Here is a 26,577-nt window from a genome sequence, read left to right on the forward strand (position 1 = left end):
TATTTCACAAAAACCTGTATTTTCATTTAAAACTGCTTTACGCAATTTTCTTTCTTATTTCTTGTTGTTATTTCAAACACTTGTTTTTAATTTATGTTACAAATTTATATATTTGTTGTTGGTTTTATTTCTTTTTTACATTATTTCTTGGTTTATTTATCATTATTCTCATCTTAACTTAGCAATTATAGATGTGACCTAAGATTAAAAGTGTTATAAACTAAAAACAAAAAAAGCCAATTTTTCATTTTTAAATTCAGCTTTTATGTTTAAATATTGAGAATTTTCTTTTTTTTAATTTTTTTTATAAATAAAACAAACAGAGGAATACGCTTAAAGTTAGAAAGAATAGGAAGAGATAGAAAGAGAGATTAGAATAGTAAATTAAATTAATATTAAATAATAATTAAATTAAAATAATTATAGTTAAACAATTAATTAAAGTAATTAATTTACTTAAACATAAAGTTAGGTATAAATTTAAAAAGAAACTAATTTATAAAACTAAAAATTGTAGAAGAAATATTGTATAAAATACAAGAGTTTTATATGTTGTATTCAATTGCATTTGGATTGGATTTAAGTTGTTTGTTTTTTTTTTTTTGGTTACATTAGAATACCGTAGAATTTGTTGTTGTTATGTATGTAGTGTTGAAAATTTAAATGTTTTTGTAGTTTATGTTGGCGGGTTGTATGATGAATTTTATAATGAAATCAATCAATTTTTACAGCACTATAGATTTTACGTATAAAACTATAGGCGGCAAAGAAACCAATTGTCCCTGTCAAAAGCCAAAATGTTAAAACCATAAGACCTGTAGAAAGTAAAACAAAACAATTAAAATAAATTGTTTACATTTTAAATCATTAGAAATACTTACTGGTATAACCAAAATACAATAATGTGGGTATAAATTCGGTAATTTCCAGTTTAGTAAAGAAATAGAATATACTATAGAATAGCACATAAACGGCGGAGCCACCCGAAACAATAAAACTACGCCACCACCAACGATAATCCTGTTACAAAAAGAAACATTTTATTTATTTAAAAAAAACATTTAGGTTTCTTTAAGATTTCTTACCTCTCCACACAATTGAAAATAGGTCATGACTATGGAAATTTGGGCACAGCTTACTACCAGTATACAAAATACCAAAAATAGAAAACCAAATAAGTAATAAAATTGATTCTGCCAAATGGCAGTGAAAACAAAAAATAATTCTATAAATACAGCACCAAATGGTAAAATACCAGCCATTAGAGTACTGAAAAAATGGAAAGAGTAAAGAAAAGATTATTTTTTTGTAATTAATTCCAGTTTGTTTTTTTCTTTTATACCTTAATATTGCATTCATATACCAATGCTGTGTTGGTACTTGTCTTGGTATCATATTTGTGCGTACTGGATGCTGATACGGTTGCTTGCGATAACCGAAATAGTAGCCCAAATACACAAGAGGCACTGAAATGCCAAACCATAATAAAAGTAAAGATATCATAGTCTTAAAGGGTACAGCTCCACTTGATTCTTTGTCCCATATAAAGAAGTTTAGGAAAAAGCCAGTTCTATAGAAAATCAAAGGTTTCAATGTATAAATATATTTAAATACATTGTTGTAAAAAATTTACTCACCCAAATACTATGCTGGGATATAAAGTGGCTGTTAAGAAGGCCGATCTCTTCCATTCACGTCCTTTCATAGTTTTATAGAGACGAGCAGCAAAGTAACCAGCAATAATGCCCATAAAAACATACATGAAAATGCCAGAAGTCATGAGAGCACCTCGGGAAGAGGGTGACAACATACCCAACATAGCAAAAACTAAAATGAAAATAAAAGTAAGTAAGTACAATCGTTGCAAAATATGTCATGTTGATCTGATAAAAGATCTCTTTATCTTTTATCAGACCAGCAATTTTCTGAGGTGAGGTAACTTACATATTGTTATTAAAGCCATAAAAAAGATTTGTATGCCACTGCCAATAACAGCAGAAAAGAAGCGGGTATTTTTCGGTGGACGGAATACATCACCATGTACCAATTTCCAACCAGTCTCCTCCAAAGTATCTTCGATATTATCATCGGTATTATAGCGAGCTATATCACGTCTTAAAGTTCGTATCATAATCATAGTTAAAATACCTAAAAAATAAAAACGAATAGAAAATGTAAAAAATAAACAAAATAACAAAAAAAAAAAAAAAAAGAAACTTACCCGATAGGAAGAAAACCACTACCAAAGAATTGATAATGCTAAACCAGTGAATTTGTACATCTTTCATACCCAAATAGATGTCCCAACGTGAAGCCCAACTAACTTTGGACTCTTTCCACTCCACCGAATAGGTAAAGTATAGCTGAGTATTGGAATTACCATTAACCAACTGAGGACGAGCATTATCGGGGAAATTACAATTGTCGCCCTCAAATTTAATATCCTTATAGTTAACAGAAGCTGTTTCTACTTCAAAACCCACCACACGATATTTATCTCTAAAGAAACAAATAGATTTAAATGAAAATACATAAAAATACCACAACTCAACTTACTTGGTGTGCATGTGATATGATAAAATGAATTTCAAATGATTGTTTATATACACATTATCACCATCAACTTGACCCAAACGATAACCATGCTCGTACGTCACTTCATTGGGATTATTTAGATTGACAATGCGCGTTGCCACTGGCAAGTTATCGACCAATAAATGCACGAAATACTCATGTTTTATACGTTCGGCCACCATGGCCGACTGTGGTTGCTCCCAATTCAGCGGGCTATTGTCCTTTTTGTTGCACAGCAATTTACAATTAATATTCACTGCCATTTGTACTTCATAGGGGGTATTAACAATACGATCACCCCGCAAGACTTCACCCAGATTCTCAGATTTATAGATTAAAGTACCATTTTTGGGTAAACAAAATTGCAGTGAATAGTACTGATAAGGTAATTGGGTACGACTACTGGTCATTTTCACTGCTTTAACGTCAATTTTCTGTCCCTTGACAAATTCTACCGGCGCCACTCCGGGTACATAAAAGCAATGAGTCCCACACACTGAAAACACACATACACATAAATATTAGTCTTTGTCCTTTTAACTTACAACTTCTAACTTACCCACTGCCAGCAGGATGGCAAACGCCAGCGTGTAGTACTGTAATAATAAGAGGAAAACGTTTTATTTTAATATTAGTCATCTTAATATCTTATCCACTATATTTTTTCTTGCGTGTGGAAAAAAAAATCAGCTTGCGTGGCGGAGTAGTATCCCTTTTCGCAATTTCCTTTTTTATTTAAAGGATTTTCAATGAACAAACATTTGCTAAGGGAAAAAACATACCTGCATTGTTATGGCTGCTTTAGATGACTATTAATTATTTAATTTTTATGTTTTATTATGGAAAAATTATGCTAAAAACACTAGCTGAAAAATATAATTTCTTTTCTTCTGTCACCGTCAGAGCCCTGCGCCGACAAATATTAACGGCGGCGGCGACTGAATCAAAATATGTCGGCGGCGGCTTAAAATCGACTGTAAGCCGGCTAAGTTTTCAACTACGTTTAGTTTTTAAATTTTCAACGATTTTAAATAAAAACGGATTCCGAGAGATCAGAAAGTGGGATTTTGGAAGCAAATATATTGTTTATAACAACAAAACAGAGCAAGCATAAAAGTTGTGTGAGAAATTATGCAGGGATGGATAAAAAATTCTTAAAAATTAAAAACAAATCCTTTCTCCAAGTTTTACGAGGATCGGCCTATATTTGACCCTATCCTCCATATAAAACATCTTGTAGAAAATCAGTTTTATTCAGTATATTCAGTATATATTCAATATTTTAGAAAACTCAAAAAGTACCAGTTGAAGTACGAAAAAGTACCAAAATACCTATTTTAATTAATTTCATGTTCCTAAGTTCAATATGATAGAAAATTAAAAAAGTACCAATTTAAATTTTCATTTCCTCAAGTCCCTGATTGCTTACACCCAATTTACATGATGATTTTTTTCATGTTTGCCCAGACGTCTGTTTTCATGTTTGTCGATGATTGGTGGTGAGCGGGGTAGAGAAGAATGGGGGGTAAGAAAACAAACATGATTTGGGATTTTTATGATTGTTTTTGACATTCCTCTTTAAACTCATTCGTACTGTTGATATTATGCTCATGTAAAAAAATAATTATGTCTTTTTTTACATGAAAACATTAAAATTTGCATTAAAAAAATACTATAGCGTGTAATTAAATTTTTTTAAATCAAATTAAATGGTTTTTATGTTAAAAATTTCATTTTATTTTTATTACGAATAAGTAATTAAAAAGGATTATACAATTAAACATCAAAAAGAGACATGCATATTGCATGTAAAAAATCACCGTATAAATGTTCATGATTTTTTGGAAGATTCTCAAAAGAGAATTGGAAAAAACAGACGTCTGAAAAGTCTTCATGTAAATTGCGCCTTAGTTTTATATTTCTAGGTTCATTATTATAGAAAACTCAAAAAGTACCATTTGAAGAACGAAAAATTACCATAGGGCGCCCTTCTTATGTATGAGTTAATAAACCAAAAACAATGTTTTATGAAAAAAGTACCAAAACTAGGTACAATTTTAATCCCTTAAATGTCCGAATATCCAAAGTGCTAAATTCATATTTTTATTTTTTCGTAAAGTTATGAAGGTGTCAAAAATATTGTTTAAATGTACCAGACACCTTTCCGATAATTTTTAAATGAACGATGATAAGCTTTAAGCTACACGGCCACTCATCAAATTTGTTTGACTCAAACGGTATGTTTTTTGATTGTGCTAGTGAAGAAACTCACATGTATATATGCGGTGTGAGTTTTTTTAATAACACAACCAAAAAACTTACCGTTTGAGTCAAACAATTTGATGTGTCGCCAAGGCGCTTTAAACTGTTTTTGTATCTTTTCTAGTTTAGAAGATATGAGGTTACCGAATTTACCCGTTTTTACCCTTTTTTACCCCCTAAACATTCGAATTTCCAAAAATCCCGTCTTAGTGGTTCTATTTGGTGGGAGACCAACCTCCTGTCCAAATTTTAGCTCTTTAGCTGCAACCGTTTAGGCTGTGCGATGATGAATCAGTCAGTAACGTTAGAATTTTATATATATATATATATATATATATATATATATATATATATATATATATATATATATATATATATATATATATATATATATGTAGATGTAGATAGATTTCGTGCCTTGAATTATACTGTAAAAACATTGTAATGTTCGACTTGAATTCAAGTTTCCTTTTCACTGGAGAATGCTATTGAATTAAAGTGTAATGAAAGTGTATTTCAACAATTGAAATTTGAATGTTTGACTGGAATTAAACTTGTTTTAAACTTTAATTCCAGCAAGAATGCATATTGGGTATAGTGTGACAATTATAAGGGATCTAAAGTCGACATAAAGCCCACAATGGTTAGTACCGATATTTTGCCCAAACAACATCTACATACATATATAAGACGACAACCTAGCTAGGTTATATCCTCTAGGTCCGGGAAGACATTCTATACAAAGCTATAAATTCGTATAAAAGGCGGATTACCAATTGTTTCTTGTAAATATTCGGCCACCATAGTGTTTGGAGACAACAAGAGCATCACTGAAAGGCACACCAGACAGACATCGCGCTCTATTATAATAATAAGTATGTATCCTTGTGGTAACTCCTGGATACGGCAATCAGCGTCCGTCCATTGCCTCTAGGTGATAATATACCATATCACCACTAGCCGACCGACCACCACCCGCCTAGGTGACTAGGTAGGTATACAATTGCCACTCTCTTGTGGGCATTCTTCCAGGAGACCATCATGATGCCCCCTCTTTCTTAAAAAGAAAGACGTTCTTTAGAGACAAATAAATAATTAATTAACATCATTACTTACATTTTTTAATCTTCTAGATCTCACAAACATGCCAAATCAATCAATATTTTTAGTATTTACACAAAACTAAAATTACATATATTTTATAACTTTAAAAAAAAATTCAAACAATTTCCAAACTCAACACGTTCTACACTTGTTACAAAATTCTTTAATTTTTGGGTTATTGGAAACACTATTTTACGAATTTTCATTTCCACACAATACAAAATCGCTCTAATTTATAATATTGATGTTTTAAACATCAATGAATGTATGATATGAAATCGCTGATTTACCATCATTGCATTTGTGGCTTAAATAGTGCTGCCACATGATTTGTTATAAATCCCACAGGGAAAATATTTTTTCCCGTATAAAATGTGAAAATATATTTTTACTTTTTAGCAGGACTTTAGCCGCGACAGCTTTTATCAATCGAGGTAAAATTAATCCAACGAGTTATCAAAACATTCTTCAGATACACAAACTACTAAAATACAAGGAAATAAATTCCAAAATATGTACACTAACCCAAGCAAAGTTTTGTTTATAGTAAATATACCAAGATCGTAAAACTTATAGAACAACAAAAGTTCTAAATAAATATGACTAAGCAAAGCTTAATCATTTACTTATTCAATTAATATCACTAAAATTCCTCCACCAAAATCAGTCATACATTTTTAAAGTGCCATAAATGGAAAACACAACTCTCCTAAAAAAGCAGGCATCACTGTTAAAAACTGCTTGCACTTGTTGTTTGTTTGTGTGTTTGTGTACAACGGAATGAAGTAACGAAGAAGAAGAGCAAAAAAATTTGTGAGCCGTACAAAAAAAGAACAGATTAATTATCTAGACAATATTTAATTAGATTACCTTAAATCAAAGTTTTATAAACAAAAATTAAAACAATAAAATGTATTTCAAGTGTCTGACACTGAAAATATAAAATGCAAAAGAGCATAAAGTGAAAAATTCTAAAACTAAAAAAGAAAAACTCATAATGAATAGAGAAATTTTAATGAATTGAAAAAACAAGAAAAAAACAAAATTTTTCACCTTTTGATTTTTTTTTATAATTTTGCAAACAGCCGTATAGACAAAGTAAAAGAAAAATTTAATTGATATTACAATATTAAAAATTCAACATAATACGGTTTATTTTTATAAAAAGTTTTTGACCATTTTTGTAAATTGGCAAAAAAAATTAAAAAAGAAATAATTGAAAGTTGTGGGTTGTTGGAATTTGTTGGACGTATCTTTTTATGTGAGTGCGTTTGCTTGTGCAGTTCCTCCTCTCGTCGTTTGCGATTTTTGTTTGTGGTGTGTAAATGTATGTAAATGTGTGTGCGTTATGGAAGCAACAAATGCCAATTTAAGAAATTAACAAAAAAGAAAAGAATTGAAGACACCACACAACAAAAAAAGGGAAGTCAAGTCAGTCAATCGTCATTATATTTGTATTCAGTACTACAATAACTAATATAAAGTAGAATAAAACAAAAGAAACAGGTGAGTTGTTTTTTGGAAAACAATTTTGTTACGAGGGTTGTTCCTAGTATATAAAAGATACATTTGTATCTTTAAAATTTTCTTATTTGTTGTATTTAGCGGTTTATTTTAAGAAGAGTGTCTGGTACAAAGACACTTATTCTTCCCTATATTAATTAATTTATTGGTGAAGTTATTATGCATTTCGGTAAATGTTTTGTACTCCAAAGTTTGGGGTTATTTTTTTTTAATTGTTTAATTTTTACTAATTTTTATCTATTAGCTCTGCTAATAGAAAGTTATAGGGAGAGATGTACATACATATAATTTGATCAGCAGCAATAATAACACAATTTCGACCTTTGAATCTCCACTCCACAACGAACCGATTCTTAATCGGCCAAAGATTGTCAACTCAGCAATAGCTGTATCAGCCGGAAGTTTTTCTCCCAGGGAACAACATCCAGTCACAGCCAATCTGTTCCAACAACACAATTTCGATGTAAATGGTAATAATATACCCTACATTACTGTATTGCGGAGCAATTGGAATCGATTAGTGAAGGTGAATCCATATAGGGATTAGTTACTCTAGCGAATTTAGAAAAACAGAAGCGAATTGGTTTTCTTTTTTTTTTTTTTATAAATTTACAATAAGAGAAAAACGGTCAATGAAATTACTTTATAACCGATTCGCTGATTTTCACACTACAATTATATTATTTTCTTCCTTCTACCTGCCATTTGTATCTTCATTATTATGTTTAAAAACAAAAATAATGGTATCTAAAATACAAGACTACATTATAGACTAGACTACAGACTAGACTATAGACTAGACTATAGACTAGACTATAGACTAAACTATAGACTAGACTAGACTATAGACTAGACTAGACTATAGACTAGACTATAGACTAGACTATAGACTAGACTATAGACTAGACTATAGACTAGACTATAGACTAGACTATAGACTAGACTATAGACTAGACTATAGACTAGACTATAGACTAGACTATAGACTAGACTATAGACTAGACTATAGACTAGACTATAGACTAGACTATAGACTAGACTATAGACTAGACTATAGACTAGACTATAGACTAGACTATAGACTAGACTATAGACAAGACTATAGACTAGACTATAGACTAGACTATAGACTAGACTATAGACTAGACTATAGACTAGACTATAGACTAGACTATAGACTAGACTATAGACTAGACTATAGACTAGACTATAGACTAGACTAGACTATAGACTAGACTATAGACTAGACTATAGACTAGACTATAGACTAGACTATAGACTAGACTATAGACTAGACTATAGACTAGACTATAGACTAGACTATAGACTAGACTATAGACTAGACTATAGACTAGACTATAGACTAGACTATAGACTAGACTATAGACTAGACTATAGACTAGACTATAGACTAGACTATAGACTAGACTATAGACTAGACTATAGACTAGACTATAGACTATAGACTAGACTATAGACTAGACTATAGACTAGACTATAGACTAGACTATAGACTAGACTATAGACTAGACTATAGACTAGACTATAGACTAGACTATAGACTAGACTATAGACTAGACTATAGACTAGACTATAGACTAGACTATAGACTAGACTATAGACTAGACTATAGACTAGACTATAGACTAGACTATAGACTAGACTATAGACTAGACTATAGACTAGACTATAGACTAGACTATAGACTAGACTATAGACTAGACTATAGACTAGACTATAGACTAGACTATAGACTAGACTATAGACTAGACTATAGACTAGACTATAGACTAGACTATAGACTAGACTATAGACTAGACTATAGACTAGACTATAGACTAGACTATAGACTAGACTATAGACTAGACTATAGACTAGACTATAGACTAGACTATAGACTAGACTATAGACTAGACTATAGACTAGACTATAGACTAGACTATAGACTAGACTATAGACTAGACTATAGGACTAGACTATAGACTAGACTATAGACTAGACTATAGACTAGACTATAGACTAGACTAGACTAGATATAGACTAGACTATAGACTAGACTATAGACTAGACTATAGACTAGACTATAACTAGGCTATAGACTAGACTATAGACTAGACTATAGACTAGACTATAGACTAGACTATAGACTAGGACTATAGACTAGACTATAGACTAGACTATAGACTAGACTATAGACTAGACTATAGACTAGACTATAGACTAGACTCTAGACTAGACTATAGACTAGACTATAGACTAGACTATAGACTAGACTATAGACTAGACTATAAGACTAGACTATAGACTAGACTATAGACTATAGACTAGACTATAGACTAGACTATAGACTAGACTATAGACTAGACTATAGACTAGACTATAGACTAGACTATAGACTAGACTATAGACAAGACTATAGACTAGACTATAGACTAGACTATAGACTAGACTATAGACTAGACTATAGACTAGACTATAGACAAGACTATAGACTAGACTATAGACTAGACTATAGACTAGACTATAGACTAGACTATAGACTAGACTATAGACTAGACTATAGACTAGACTATAGACTAGACTATAGACTAGACTATAGACTAGACTATAGACTAGACTATAGACTAGACTATAGACTAGACTATAGACTAGACTATAGACTAGACTATAGACTAGACTATAGACTAGACTATAGACTAGACTATAGACTAGACTATAGACTAGACTATAGACTAGACTATAGACTAGACTATAGACTAGACTATAGACTAGACTATAGACTAGACTATAGACTAGACTATAGACTAGACTATAGACTAGACTATAGACTAGACTATAGACTAGACTATAGACTAGACTATAGACTAGACTATAGACTAGACTATAGACTAGACTATAGGACTAGACTATAGACTAGACTTATAGACTAAGACTATAGACTAGCACTATAGACTAGACTATAGACGAGACTATAGACTAGACTATAGGACTAGACTATAGACTAAGACTATAGACTAGACTATAGACTAGACTATAGACTAGACTAAGCTAGACTATAGACTAGACTATAGACTAGACTATAGACTAGACTATAGACTAGACTATAGACTAGACTATAGACTAGACTATAGACTAGACTATAGACTAGACTATAGACTAGACTATAGACTAGACTATAGACTAGACTATAGACTAGACTATAGACTAGACTATAGACTAGACTATAGACTAGACTATAGACTAGACCTATAGACTAGACTATAGACGAACTATAGACTAGACTAGACTACTATAGACTAGACTATAGACTAGACTATAGACTAGACTATAGACTAGACTATAGACTAGACTATAGACTAGACTAAGACTAGACTATAGACTAGACTATAGACTAGACTATAGACTAGACTATAGACTAGACTATAGACTAGACTATAGACTAGACTATAGACTAGACTATAGACTAGACTATAGACTAGACTATAGACTAGACTATAGACTAGACTATAGACTAGACTATAGACTAGACTATAGACTAGACTATAGACTAGACTATAGACTAGACTATAGACTAGACTATAGACTAGACTATAGACTAGACTATAGACTAGACTATAGACTAGACTATAGACTAGACTATAGACTAGACTATAGACTAGACTATAGACTAGACTATAGACTAGACTATAGACTAGACTATAGACTAGACTATAGACTAGACTATAGACTAGACTATAGACTAGACTATAGACTAGACTATAGACTAGACTATAGACTAGACTATAGACTAGACTATAGACTAGACTATAGACTAGACTATAGACTAGACTATAGACTAGACTATAGACTAGACTATAGACTAGACTATAGACTAGACTATAGACTAGACTATAGACTAGACTATAGACTATAGAATAGAATTTATGCAAAGCTTATATAATGACTTCTAAAGAAGTTGTGATCATGAATATGAGTTCGAGAGACGGTATCTCATTTTCTATGTAATTACCAAACTCTTTCGAGAGCATTCTTAGATTTGCCAAATTGGGGTTGATTATACAATCCTTGTTCTTTTATCTTCTTTTCGTTACCAGTCGCTTTTTCTTGTTTTTTTTTCCATTCTTTGTATTTCTACTTTTTTCTTTGTCTTTCGTCACTTTCTTTCCTTTTTCTTGTAGATCTTTTTGAATCCAAGTTGAGCTGTAGTACTCATTGTACATTAATTGCATGTGACACATAATTTTATTACATTTTTCACAACATTCTGTTTATTTGGGAACGATTTAGTTATAGAAGATATGTCATTTGTTGTTCATACATTTTAAGTTATAACTTCATAGTATGTAATTTATTACAATGTACTAATTACGATTTTAGAAAACATTTAGATGAATTCTGCAAATGTAATTAATGTCCATATTGGAAAATAAGCCCCCTGCTTTTGCCAGTTCTGTTGGTATTATATATTATTATAGGTTTTAATTTCATAAATCAATATATTTATGTTTCCTAATCTTAACTTGACGTTCATAGTATCACTTTTCATATTTGAAATTAGTATTTAGAACATTTCTAATACTCGAAAGATTTTGTGTCCCATTACTTTCTTAAATATGTGTGTTAAGTAGTCTACTCTCTCCACTATTAGCTAGTACCTAAGGAGAAATATAAACTATATGTTAGTACGATTCTGGATTGGTATTAAGTACATATTAGAATTAATTACTAATAAGTATATTTTAAATTTACAATTGGCATTTTATTACCATTGACTTTGAAAAGGAACTTCTTCTCTTTTTTTGGGAATTAAAAAACCTAGAGTTATGCTAATATTTTAGGTTGTTCTATTCTAGGTAATCTGCTACAAGAGCTTAATTCTCAACAACATTTTTTTTCAAAAAGTATGACCTAAAAAAGGAATCATTAGCACAAAGAAAACTGAAGGGTTAACACTTTATATGTATGAATATTATTTACCAAAACCTATTTATTTTTTTTTAATATAAACACAATACATATATATGTCTGTACATACATACATATGTATACGATCTACATGCAACATATAAAATCAGCCAGACAGCAATTCTGCTGTTTAGCTGCCTGAGAGCTTCGAAATCAAACCACAGTTGAGTATTTTGTTTCATAGACAAAAGACGTGTTTGTCGAACTCTCTTAAACATTTTAGATAATAACAAAAGTGCTACAAAAATTAAGATTAATCAAAACTAACAAAATGAGCAGAAATAAAATACAAATATTTATTAAAAATTTTTATGGAAATAGAAAATTTATTAATTGCAAAAAGAAACGTTAGATGTTTAAAAATGAAATTTTTTGTAAAAATTATTTAAGTGAATATTTCTTTTACAAAAATTGTTTTTTGAAGTGGTAAGTTTAAGTTGAATTTAGAAGATAAAATATCTTTTTTTTTATAAAGCGGATTAATTGTATCATTGTAGAAAAAAATTAAAGGTTTAAATTCGTTTTACAAAATGAAGTACAGTCCTTATAAAAGTTTGGCAGACGGAGCGGGCTCCAACAAATTTATTCTATTCTGCTTATGTAAGGTTTAGCTAAATAAGGGTTTGGATCATAAATAAGTGCAACTTCACTCGAAAACCATAAGGTCCATTGTGAATCCCTACGTAGAAACACTAAGAAAAACAAGAATGAACATAGTAGAGGTTTCAAAGCAAAAGATTTATCAAGTCGACTGCATAAAGAAAGAAATGTGAGAGAATCGTAGTCTCTTTATAAAACCTAGTGGAAGAAATGACTATCTTGGCAGCATACCACAGTCAAATTCAAAACATGCTTATTCCTCTTTTCATGCTTTGTAATAAAAAAATACATTTTGACACTATATGCCTCAAATTACTTTCTAAGGGTTAAAGCACTAAAATTTTGAGTAGTTTTTATGTATAACAATTTTTTATTGATATTTTATATATTGATATTGAAATCGCCCAAACACAATAACTAATGCTTTGTTTATAATTTGCGGTACATGCTTTTAAATGGTAAAGCATTTACTGCTTAAATCAGCAATTTATGCTTTTTAACTTAAAACTAATATACATATGTAATCTCTTTTAAAAATAATAAGCGAAATTCATGTTTTAAGAGTAAAGTAATAAAAGACAAGAGTAATAAAAACATATAAGAGTCCAGAGAGAATGTTTACTTTATTTTATACTATAATAGCGTTTCTTCAGTAACCCCAAAGATTTGGTGACGATCTGTAGAGTACATCAAAGACTTGTTTATTAACTTATCCATTTATTAAATAGTCCATAGACTAGTCCATACTCTAGTCTGTCAACTAGAACTAAACTAGAACTAAACTAGAACTGAACTAGAACTGAACTAGAACTGAACTAGAACTGAACTAGAACTGAGAACTGAACTAGAACTGAACTAGAACTGAACTAGAACTGAACTAGAACTGAACTAGAACTGAACTAGAACTGAACTAGAACTGAACTAGAACTGAACTAGAACTGAACTAGAACTGAACTAGAACTGAACTAGAACTGAACTAGAACTGAACTAGAACTGAACTAGAACTGAACTAGAACTGAACTAGAACTGAACTAGAACTGAACTAGAACTGAACTAGAACTGAACTAGAACTGAACTAGAACTGAACTAGAACTGAACTAGAACTGAACTAGAACTGAACTAGAACTGAACTAGAACTGAACTAGAACTGAACTAGAACTGAACTAGAACTGAACTAGAACTGAACTAGAACTGAACTAGAACTGAACTAGAACTGAACTAGAACTGAACTAGAACTGAACTAGAACTGAACTAGAACTGAACTAGAACTGAACTAGAACTGAACTAGAACTGAACTAGAACTGAACTAGAACTGAACTAGAACTGAACTAGAACTGAACTAGAACTGAACTAGAACTGAACTAGAACTGAACTAGAACTAGAACTGAACTAGAACTAGAACTGAACTAGAACTGAACTAGAACTGAACTAGAACTGAACTAGAACTGAACTAGAACTGAACTAGAACTGAACTAGAACTGAACTAGAACTGAACTAGAACTGAACTAGAACTGAACTAGAACTGAACTATAACTGAAATAGAGTATTAACTTTCTCATAATCTAGTCCTCAATCTTGCCCATAGACTAATTCGTAGACTTGTATATGGGCTGGTATACAGGCTAGACCGTAGTTTATAACATATTTCTATTCTACAACAAATTAAGAATTTATTAAACATTTAATAAAATTATATTAACACTTTTCTTTTCATTTCAGCGAAGAAAACGAAAAAGGAAAAAAAAACTATTTAACTTATTGTTTTATAGCATTAAACTGTTAAGTTGTAACTCTTAACTTAATATGGACAACAATGCTGTACAATGCATTAGTACAACAACGGCAGTGGCAGATGATAGTGACAATGATGAAGTAACGGATTTCTTAAATTCCAATTCTTCCCCAAATGCTCTTACACCCTTAAGTACTGTTGCTACTTCTATAACTACTACTACTACTTCTTCGATAGCAACTGCAAACATTACAACTGAAACTGCTACCTTAAATACTACAACAACAAGCTTTAATAATATTGTGGAAAATTCTAAAGCTAATTTGAATAATATAAATCGTACTAATACCGTAGAAAGTCAAAATTATTGTATACCTGTTATCAATACACCGCCACCCAATAATAATCAACAACATTCCACTCAATCTCGTCAATCTGCTTTAACCTCATCTTCTTTCACCTCCTCGAACAATAACAATAATAACAACAATAATAATACTTTTAATTCTCAACAATTGTTAGCAACTAAAAACGACAATAACATGATACCCATTATAAATGTTACACCTCATAGTCCTGCCAATGTCTCGAAATACAATAACATTTTCGAGGACACTCTCTCACAATTGCAGAATATACGCGAAAGTGTAGTGCAAATGAAAAATTCTTCAACTCACATGAATGATAGCCTTTCCAATTATGGTTTAGTTAATGCCACCATACTTAGTGCTTCTCTGCCGGATCTTTCGGCTACGGGAAATGGTGGTGTGGGTTCATCGGGTGTTGGTCCTTATGGACCATTGGCTGCTCACTTTGTTATGTGGTCGCCGCAGCAACAACAACAGTATTTATTAAATGCTGATCGCCGTAAATCATGGACTGGCATTGATGACTTAACAGCTGGTGGTGATTGCACGAATAAAAGTGTTAGTCTGTCGAGTTTGGATAGTGAGGAGCAGGAAACGATAAGGGTTACTGAGCAACGAAGACGTTCCGCTAGGAATAGCACTGGTGGTAAGTTAATGTTTTTTTTAATTGTAGTTGTATATGAAGTGATTTAAACTTTGTGAGAAATGTATTAAAAAATAATTCGAAAAGTTTTAAATTATAATTTTTCTAATACTGTTATTAAATTATAGTCCAGCATGAAGCATCAATCGCAATCCAAAACGATAAATAAGAAACTAAGGATAAAAATCAAACTTAACTAGAACTGAACTAGAACTGAACTAGAATTGAACTAGAACTGAACTAGACTGAACTAGAACTGAACTAGAACTGAACTAGAACTGAACTAGAACTGAACTAGAACTGAACTAGAACTGAACTAGAACTGAACTAGAAACTGAACTAGAACTGAACTAGAACTGAACTAGAACTGAACTAGAACTGAACTAGAACTGAACTAGAACTGAACTAGAACTGAACTAGAACTGAACTAGAACTGAACTAGAACTGAACTAGAACTGAACTAGAACTGAACTAGAACTGAACTAGAACTGAAACTAGAACTGAACTAGAACTGAACTAGAACTGAAACTAGAACTGAACTAGAACTGAACTAGAACTAGAACTGAACTGGAACTAGAACTGAACTAGAACTGAACTAGAACTGAACTAGAACTGAACTAGAACTGAACTATAACTGAACTAGAACTGAACTAGAACTGAACTAGAACTGAACTAGACTGAACTAGAACTGAACTAGAACTGAAACTAGAACTGAACTAGGAACTGAACTAGAACTGAACTAGAACTGAACTAGAACTGAACTAGAACTGAACTAGAACTGAACTAGAACTGAACTAGACTGAACTAGAACTGAACTAGAACTGAACTAGAACTGAACTAGAACTGACTAGAACTGAACTAGAACTGAACTAGAACTGAACTAGAACTGAACTAGAACTGAACTAGAACTGAACTAGAACTGAACTAGAACTGAACTAGAACTGAACTAGAACTGAACTAGAACTGAACTAGAACTGAACTAGAACTGAACTAGACTGGAACTAGAACTGAACTAGAACTGAACTAGAACTGAACTAGAACTGAACTAGAACTGAACTAGAACTGAACTAGAACTGAACTAGAACTGAACTAGAACTGAACTAGAACTGAACTAGAACTGAACTAGAACTGAACTAGAACTGAACTAGAACTGAACTAGAACTGAACTAGAACTGAACTAGAACTGAACTAGAACTGAACTAACTGAACTAGAACTGAACTAGAACTGAACTAGAACTGAACTAGAACTGAACTAGAACTGAACTAGAACTGAACTAGAACTGAACTAGAACTGAACTAGAACTAAACTAGAACTGAACTAGAACTGAACTAGAACTGAACTAGAACTGAACTAGAACTGAACTAGAACTGAACTAGAACTGAACTAGAACTGAACTAGAACTGAACTAGAACTGAACTAGAACTGAACTAGAACTGAACTAGAACTGAACTAGAACTGAACTAGAACTGAACTAGAACTGAACTAGAACTGAACTAGAACTGAACTAGAACTGAACTAGAACTGAACTAGAACTGAACTAGAACTGAACTAGAACTGAACTAGAACTGAACTAGAACTGAACTAGAACTGAACTAGAACTGAACTAGAACTGAACTAGAACTGAACTAGAACTGAACTAGAACTGAACTAGAACTGAACTAGAACTGAACTAGAACTGAACTAGAACTGAACTAGAACTGAACTAGAACTGAACTAGAACTGAACTAGAACTGAACTAGAACTGAACTAGAACTGAACTAGGACTGAACTAGAACTGAATTAGAACTGAACTAGAACCGAACTAGAACTGAACTAGAACTGAACTAGAACCGAACTAGAAGTGAACTAGAACTGAATTATAATTATAAACATTTGTCTTATAAAACTGATCGTTTGCTGATATTAGATCTTTCGTTATTTATCAACTATTTAATTTTCTTACATTTATTTGCCCTTTAAACGTACGTGCTTTCCTTTTACATTATTATCGAAATCAAACATTTAATAAAAATTTGAAGCACCAGGCCCCTCAAAGATAAAATATACTTACATACCATACAAACTGAGTTTAGTCACCCATATAAAACTCAATGTCTGTTCCACTATAAACACTCAAAAATTATACACATTATCTACTATTTCGTCACCAGTATTTATTTAGTTTTTTTAATCAATGCTTTTAAAGAATTATCATTATCAAATAAATTAGCAATATTTTAAACAAAAGAAAGAAAACGAAACTGAGTGAAAATGTTTTTTTCATATCATTATTACTTACAGGTATTTCGACGCATTCTTTGAATGAGGCAGAGCTAGCAAGAGATTTTGAACGCATTGCCGCTAAAAGAAGTTTGGCCACCGAAATTATTAGCCGCATACCTTTGCAGAAAAGTATTTCCACGTCTTCGATAGTAGCTAAGGAAGATATTAAGGCTATAGCTAGACATCTAACCGATAGTGAAGATGAAAATCAAAGTCTTTTGAGGGCACATGCTAAAATTGAAGTATACGATAACGTAGAGAAGAGACGTAAACGTGGTTCATTGTTTTTCCGCAAGAAAAAAGATAAAACAAAAATGAAATCAATTGGTGGTCAGGTGGCCAATTGTGATGTTTGTGGTGTTAGTTTGTCCTTGGGAACTCTAAAAGATCATCAGCTGGAGTGTAAGGGTGGTGGTAGCGGCAGTGGCGGTAAAAAGGGAAGTACTGCTGGCCTAGTAGGCGGTTTAAACAAAAAATCGGATAAAAATGAAATGGGTCAAGATTTCTATGATGGTACGGAACAAAATTCCAATTATAATGATGATAATACACCTTTAATAAGATCCGAGTTTCTAAATGATGCCCCCATAGAAGCTCATGATCTAAAAGCCGATCCTGCTTTGGGTATATGCTTAAAAGAGCATGATTCTTGGTCTCCCGGTATACCCAAGGATATATTGAAAACCCTTAAGGATACACAAATCAAAAGACAAGAACATATTTATGAATTTATAATGACTGAAAAGCATCACTGTCAAACGTTGTTGGTCATGCAAAAGGTGTTTGTAGAGAGTATGGAACGTTATTTTCCAGCACTTAATTGCAATAAAATGTTTCCTAGACTGCAGGAGTTAACGGAATTGCATTGTGGTTTCCTGAAAAAGTTGAGGTTAAAACAAAAGGAACATTTTGTGGTGGATTCCATAGCTGATATTTTATTGGAATTTTTCTCCTTGGAAAAGGCGCAACATTTGCGTCTGGCTTATGGCGAATTCTGCGCTAATCATCGTTCTGCTTTGGAACAATTTAAATCCTGCATGACTAGCCGTGATCCCACATTCTCTGAGTGGTATAAACACTGTCTAACTAATCCTCTACTGAAAAAGAAGGGCATACCCGAGTGTATATTGTTTGTAACACAACGTTTAACTAAATATCCCCTGCTAATAGAGCCTTTATTGAAAAGTGCCCGTGAAGATAAATTAGAATGTGATAAACTGCAGCATGCTTTGGCTTTAGTTAAGGAACTGCTGGTCGATGTAGATGCCTGTGTGGCCGAAAAAGAGCTAAGAGAACGCCAAATCGATATCTACAATCGCATAGATAATAAATCATTTGCTATTTACAAAAATAAACCTTTCCGCAAAACAGATGTGGGTGTCGAATCAAAACGTAGACTTAAATTTGAGGGTTTGGCCACTTTAATGCAGGGCAGATCGAAAATGCAATTGGTGCTTGTGGTGGTGCTGACAGATTGTTTATGTTTCTTAAATGAAAATTCGGCTCATAATAAATACATGTTTTTCACACCAGAACACAAGGCGGGTGTAGTGCCTCTACAGAAACTATTGATAAGAGAAAAAGCGGGTACAGAATCTCGAGGCATTTATATTATCTCATCGAATCCTTTGTTTCCCGAAATGTACGAATTAAAAGTACAAACTCCCAAAGATAAAAATGTTTGGATACAATCCATACGCCAAGCAGTACTTGACTGTCCCTCTTCCGATGTCATAGAATCGGAAGATCTAACTCATGAGGAGAAATTGCGTATAGGTGTTAATAAAAGAGAAATAATAGAGAAAATAAGACAAAAGGACATAGAGCAGGCTATATTGCTAGAGGAAAAGATACTCTTGCAATTGAATCTAATACAAAAAGATCAAAAACTTTTTGCCGAACAACAGCCCCAAGAACAACAACAGCAGCAGCAAATTAATAATGCCAGCAACATGAGTGCTGCTCAATTTCTAACTACATTTGGTTCTTATAAAGATCTGTCAGTGGGAGCCGATTGTGATACTGGCGAATTGTGGAAAAAGGTATTGAATACCGTACAGGATATAACACAATTGGCTTCCACTGTTTATACAGCTGCCACAGGACAACCAGTCTCAAGATCTGTTAGTTCGGTGGGTGAGAAGCACAGTGATACCTACAACTCTCCTACCCTACCTAAAAGAGCAGAAACTTTTGCCGGTTTCGATGAGAAAAGAGCAAAAAACAATTTCCCCTGTAGAGCCGACAAATTGGGCACATTACAAGTATTATCGCCACGTTTACAAGAACTAGAGGAAACTAAAAAAGAAACCAAAAACTCTTCAATAATATCCACACTTCTAGCAACGGCTGGTGGGGAAATGGACTCGCAAATATGTGATACATTAAACCCCAGTGGTGGTAGCCTAGCTGTAACCAAAGATAATAATTTAGCTTTACTACAAGTTACCCACAATCTACACACTCTGCTGTGTATCATTTCACAGCAAATGACCACCATACAATCGCTGCAGCTGCAGTTAGCTCTTTACCGTGAAAGTCCCCGAGCCTCGTACACCCACAATGATCAGTTGGAGGAATTGAGAAATTTACAAGATAAACTGCAAGAAGAAAAGACAGCTTGGATGCGTCAGAGGGAGCAGCAAGAACAGGAATTGAATGAGAAAAAAGAAGCACTCGATAAAATGCAAGAACAAATCAACACCCAGCAGGAAGATATCAAACAGCAGCGTGAACAGTTGTATAGAAAAATGGAAGTGTTGTCAAGTCAAGGTCTGCTCATTTCACCCAATACACCACTCAATATATCTACACAACTTTTACAAAGCTCGACAGCAAATAATGCCAATGAATTGGATAATGATGTACATGACTCGAATAGTGCGTCAAATGTACATGATTTAACAGCTATGACAAATACCGGCTCTTCTAATGCAAATGCATGCAACACCCCTACGCTAACCTCTGTGGCAAGTACAGTGGACAGACGTAAAGATAAATGGCGTACTGCTTCGACAATATCAAAAACTCCACCTGTTAATCTGTTAAGTGCTACAAATGCTCCAAAAACTCAAGCCAATGTGGTAAAACAAAAAATACCCATGAAACTATCATCCCTATCATCGACCACATCGAATTCTTCATCTAATGCGGGTGCAGCAAATAAAGTGGATAAATCTAATAGTTTTACCACCAATAATCATTACAACTCTTCCTCAGCGGCGGGTATAACACAAATGTTTCCCCTTAAATTGGCCGATAAACGTAATAATTCCTCAACTCCCTTAGCCTCTCAACTAATACCACAACATTCACGTACTGGCAGTTCTCCGGCCATTATACAACACCCACAAACGCCCCATAATAGTGCTGCAAATTTAACCTCACCCACACCACCCTCCTCGGCAGGAGTAACACGCACCGATTCTTCGGCCACTTTCACATATGGTCAACGTTATTCTTTGGGTTCAGCCAACGCGGCAGTCACTTCTACTCCCACCTCCAGTCGCATAATTTCCCATACTTCAGCGGCACAAACAAAAATACCTCATATGTCAACTGTAACAGCAGCAGCATCAACAACATCTTTACCATCTTCCACAAATCCAGCAACTTCCTCTTCAACAGCAGCAACATCAAATCGTCCAAATGTTCAAACAAAACCCGAGGAAGAAGAAATCTATTTTTGACGTAAGTTTTCTAAAGAAGTGGAAATATAAAATTAATAATAATCTAACAGCTTATCATAATACTAAGAAGGGCTTAATTGATATGTTTAAATAAGTAAATATCTTAATTTATACATCATATACATACATACATATTAGTTTATGTATAGACTCAGTATTGACTTAAAAGTATTATTAAAAATTTTTATTTTTTTTTAACAAAAAATTTTTGCAAACTTTGGATTTTTAAAGATTTATGGTTTTTTAAAGTTTTATCATTTATTAGTTCGTTGTGATCTTTTACAAATTTTGCATTTAGTAAAATAAAAACTATTTCTATAAAATTTTATAATTTTCAGTTAATTTATTAGTAGAATATAGTCGGAATTTGAAACCGAATCACCGTATACATGATCATAACGTTAACACTTTTCGAAAACGAAAATTGGGTAAAAAGTGCTAGTATTTCTTCTAGATATCGAATGCCATCCATCGTCTCAAAAAGGAACATTAAGATAAATTTTACTAGATCAAGAATGCGATAATTTAGCCCCAGAGTTTTGTTCTCTTAACACAGAATGTGTGAGTTGTATCAGGATATTTTAAATTCTTAGTTCTTATAAAATTAATAAATAAGTCAGACAGGACTAGCCTTATTTCAATAATTTCCGACTTCTTATTGAATAAGAGATGCATATGTATATAGAAAGTCTGGCATCGTTCAGTAGAAGATGGTTTAGATTGAAGAAGATGATCTATCCGCTTACTATGCAGATCGTTTTTCTAATTGTTTTTGTATATTTGGTCACATTTTAAAACAAATTGATTGAATCATCGATAGAAAAGGAGCTGGTTAAAGAGTTTTTTTATTTTATGTTTTGTTTACGTTTTTCATATGTGGAATCTGTCTGATGTTTAAAGATCCTGATTAATATTACAGCTGTATTTTTCAAATAGTTTCTTTAATTCAGTTGATGATATCATTGATGTTCTCTGTATGATGATTAAAGTATAACTAATTAAAATTTATAAAGACAAGGGTATTATCTTCTGTCTCTTTCTGTTTTACCTGTGTACTTCACTGCACATCTTTTTCTCAGCTTGTTTGGGCGCTTCCTTATTGAGTTTGCCCTTCCTCTTTAAGTATTCTTCAACGGTTAAAGTTTGAGGTCCTACTTTCATGTTGGGTTCTCCTTTTAAGCACTCCAAACTTCTAAAGTTCGAATTATTTAAACACTTCTTTAAATAGGCAGAATCGACATGTGTTATAACAGAAACGATTTTGTCCTCATGATCTTCATTAAGGTATTAAGCCCCGTTCTTTATTCTTATATACTGGATGACATCGTCAGGCATAAAACTGTACTTCTCTGGTAAGAAAATAACATTGTTTTCTAACTCCAACATTGTCTTAACTCCAAATGTTGTTATCTTCCTTTCACATTTCCATATTATCAACTTCTTGTTTATGGATAAAACTGTACTTCTCGGGTATTGTTTTCTAACTCCAAATGTTGTTATCTTCCTTTCACTTTTCCATAATCTCAACTTCTCGTTCATAGGAATATCCTTTAAGGATAAAACTGCAATTCTCTGGCAAGAAGAATAACATTGTTTTCTAACTCCGACATTGTCCTCCAAATGTTGTTATCTTCCTTTCCTTTTCCATAATCTTAACTTCTCGTTCATAGGAATATCCTTTAAGGATAAAACTGCAATTCTCTGGCAAGTAGAATAACATTGTTTTCTAACTCCAACATTGTTTTAACTCCAAATGTTGTTATCTTCCTTTCACTTTTCCATAATCTCAACTTCTCGTTTATAGGAATATCCTTTAAGGATAAAACTGCAATTCTCTGGCAAGAAAAATAACATTGTTTTCTAACCCCAACATTGTTTTAACTCCAAATGTTGTTATTTTCCTTTAACAATTTCATAATCTCAACTTCTTATAGGAATATCCTTTAAGGATATAACTGTACTTCTTTGTTTTCTAACTCCGACATTGTCTTAACTCCAAATGTTGTTATCTTCCTTTCACTTTTCCATAATCTCAACTTCTCGTTCATAGGAATATCATTTAAGGATAAAACTGTATTTCTCTGGCAAGAAAATAACTTTGTTTTCTAACTCCAACATTGTTTTAACTCCAAATGTTGTTATCTTCCTTTCACTTTTCCATAATCTCAACTTCTCGTTTATAGGAATATCCTTTAAGGATAAAACTGCAATTCTCTGACAAGAAAATAACATTGTTTTCTAACTCCAACATTGTCTTAACTCCAAATGTTGTTATCTTCCTTTCACTTTTCCATAATCTCAACTTCTCGTTTATAGGAATATCCTTTAAGGATAAAACTGTACTTCTTTGGCAAGAAAATAACATTGTTTTCTAACTTTAATATTGTCGTAATTCCAAACTTTGTTATATTTCTTTCTTTAAACTCTTAAGAAATAGTACTTTAATTCAGAAACTTTAATATCAGGCTGATGATATTTCTATTTCGATTCTCCAATTTATACTAAAAATTGTAGATGAAGAGATGTTAAAATAAGCTGTTAGTTAGCGCTATATTTTATAATTTTTACATTTTATTAAAATGTAGTGGTAAAAATGTTTTTATATAAGTGAAAAAAAAATAGGATTTAGTTTTGTAACCGGCAGTGTTTGCCGTTGGTTACGCTAACACTTTTGCCGATCTTACCTTGATAAGGGCAAAAGGAGATTTATGAAATAAAATTCAAGGCAATGTAGCTGCCGATTTGAGTCTTAGTTTCAATCTGCTTTATTTGTGGCCAAGGGGCTCTTTTTATATAAAATTTACATATGTTCTATACTATTCTAACTTATTCTAATTTACATTCTATCTTACTTAATCCTATTCCATACATGTACTTATTGTAATTTCGATAGTCGCAACTTGAAGAATTGACCAATCATATTGTCTTCAAATTGGGGAATTGAGTGACTTTATCAATGTCACTCAAACACCAATATGATCCCTTTAAGCATTCGTCACATTTCATTCAAGTGCAGCTTGATCGATTCATAATACCATCTGTTTCAATTGGAAAATCTGTATCTACCAGTTGAAATGTATGTTTACATTCTATGTTTGTTAAATTTAGATTAAGGTCAATAGTTCCTATTGAATTGATTTCCTGATTTGTGATACCTGTTAATTTACATCTTTCTTCTGGAAAATATTCTTCATTTTCGAAATATTTGTTCATACGGCATAGGGATATGTCGGCACCTGTGTCGACAAGAAATGTTAATGTTTTATTTTTGTATGTGACAGTAATGAAATTTGTATTATTTTCAGTTAATTTAAAAATCCTTAATTTTGGCTTTCCGGAATATTCTCGTATTCTGAGCCTTCTATGTTTCCCGTGTCGTTTATTGTACGTATATATCTTCTGTCTATGTTAGTGCTATTATTATTATTCCTATGTGTATAACTGTTATTTCTGTTGTTAAAATCGTTGTTCCTAACATTTGTGTTACTGTTATTATTTGACCTAAAACTGTTGTTTCCAGCATTATTGTTACTTGTCCTGAAATTATTGTTTTGTCCTGAAATTGTTGTTATTTAGTCTGCAATTGTTGTTATTCTGTCTATAATTGTTGTTAATTGGTTTATAATTATTATTACTATTAGACCTATAATTGTTATTATTAAAATTTTGTCTATTCGGTCTAAAGTTATTGGTTTGCCTATAACCTCTTTCAAAATGCATAATAGAGCTTGGGTTTGCTTTTTGCTCATTTTCTAATTCAAGAGCAAGTTCTGTTGCTTCTTGAAGATTTTTGGGACGTGCAGCAAAAATTGCTGTTTTTAAATTGTCATTTATGCCTCTTTTAAATGATTCAAGGGCTAGTTTATTATTCAGGGTAATTATAACATTTTCTCCGGCTCTGTGGCATTATTTCCCAATTCTTCTATTCCCAATTTATTAAGGTTATCTATTATATCAGTTAATCTGTTCCTATAGTTATTTACTGTTAAATTTCTTTGGTACAAATTGTTTAACCTATCCTGTAGTTGTGGAATTGTCTTGTTACTTCTGTATCTTTGCTGTAATGCATTCTTCAACGCGTCAAAAGTATCAGGCACAGCAACAACACCAATAGCCGTTCTAACATTTGAAGTTAGTTTAGCATGAAAAACGTACTGAAGGAAATCCTTTTTAGCTATTTCTGATAAGGTCTTATATATGAGGTCACCTGTCACCATAAAACATTCTAGTTCGTTGACATTTCCAGAGAATAATGGGAGAGTTTTGGAAGTTGTTTCCAAACTAAATGCCGCCATGATGAATTCCTTATCTTCTTGCATTTGGGCCTTGTTCAAAAATTCTATTATTGTTTTACATAAATTATTAAATTCAATTTTCAGTGCAACTGTATTCTCAGTGTCACCTTCTATTTCTAATGCTGTCTGGAAACCTTCTTTAATATCTTCTATAATATCTAATTTTTCCTTTATGGTCTTTTTTGTATATTTTCTATTGGGACTTTTCTTTAAATTTGCCCAAATATCTTTTAATTTTTTTACAAATTCCTCCATATATAATTTTTATCTTATTTTTCTATAAGTCATACTATTACATATATATATATATTTTATTTTTTTATTTATTTATTTATTTTTTTTTTTTTACATATATAATTTTATATATAAAATTAATTTTTATACCTCTGTTATAGCATTACTATTAACAGGGTTATTATTAATACCAGCCACCCTTTTCCGGACATAATCCTTGAAATATTTGTTAATTTTGTATATGATAAATACAATAATTGCAATTATTATTATTATAAATTCTTTGTCAATTTCCTGTTTATTTTCTAATTGGCTATTATTATT

General features: G+C 32.1%; 2 protein-coding genes across 2 annotated transcripts; one reads left to right on the plus strand and one right to left on the minus strand.

The window, feature by feature from the left end:
- Window positions 1-127: 127 nt before the first annotated feature.
- LOC119606703 (transmembrane 9 superfamily member 4) lies at window positions 128-3,501 on the minus strand. Its single transcript, XM_037960272.1, has 10 exons — window positions 3,357-3,501; window positions 3,134-3,170; window positions 2,557-3,070; window positions 2,222-2,499; window positions 1,945-2,148; window positions 1,638-1,827; window positions 1,343-1,570; window positions 1,086-1,269; window positions 882-1,020; window positions 128-815 (listed from the first exon to the last, which is right to left on the minus strand). Exons 1-10 carry the CDS (start codon window positions 3,360-3,362, stop codon window positions 715-717), a joined length of 1,881 nt encoding a protein of 626 aa, XP_037816200.1. The 5' UTR covers window positions 3,363-3,501; the 3' UTR covers window positions 128-714.
- Window positions 3,502-7,008: 3,507 nt separating this feature from the next.
- On the plus strand, window positions 7,009-23,387 carry LOC119606702 (rho guanine nucleotide exchange factor 18). Its single transcript, XM_037960271.1, has 3 exons — window positions 7,009-7,446; window positions 14,749-15,775; window positions 18,054-23,387. Exons 2-3 carry the CDS (start codon window positions 14,833-14,835, stop codon window positions 21,722-21,724), a joined length of 4,614 nt encoding a protein of 1,537 aa, XP_037816199.1. The 5' UTR covers window positions 7,009-7,446; window positions 14,749-14,832; the 3' UTR covers window positions 21,725-23,387.
- Window positions 23,388-26,577: the final 3,190 nt, after the last annotated feature.

The sequence above is a fragment of the Lucilia sericata genome, unplaced genomic scaffold (assembly GCF_015586225.1).
Source record: "Lucilia sericata isolate MDLA Ls3-8-SP2 unplaced genomic scaffold, ASM1558622v1 Contig000615F_arrow, whole genome shotgun sequence".
In the NCBI taxonomy this organism is placed as follows: domain Eukaryota; kingdom Metazoa; phylum Arthropoda; class Insecta; order Diptera; family Calliphoridae; genus Lucilia; species Lucilia sericata.

Coding starts and splice junctions, on each gene's coding strand:
- LOC119606702 (XM_037960271.1), top strand. CDS start 14,833: ATGGACAACAATGCTGTACAATGCATTAGTACAACAACGGCAGTGGCA. Junction 15,776..18,053: donor CGCTAGGAATAGCACTGGTG/GTAAGTTAATGT, acceptor TATTACTTACAG/GTATTTCGACGCATTCTTTG.
- LOC119606703 (XM_037960272.1), bottom strand. Junction 2,149..2,221: donor AGTGGTTTTCTTCCTATCGG/GTAAGTTTCTTT, acceptor TTTATTTTTTAG/GTATTTTAACTATGATTATG. Junction 1,571..1,637: donor TATCCCAGCATAGTATTTGG/GTGAGTAAATTT, acceptor GATTTTCTATAG/AACTGGCTTTTTCCTAAACT.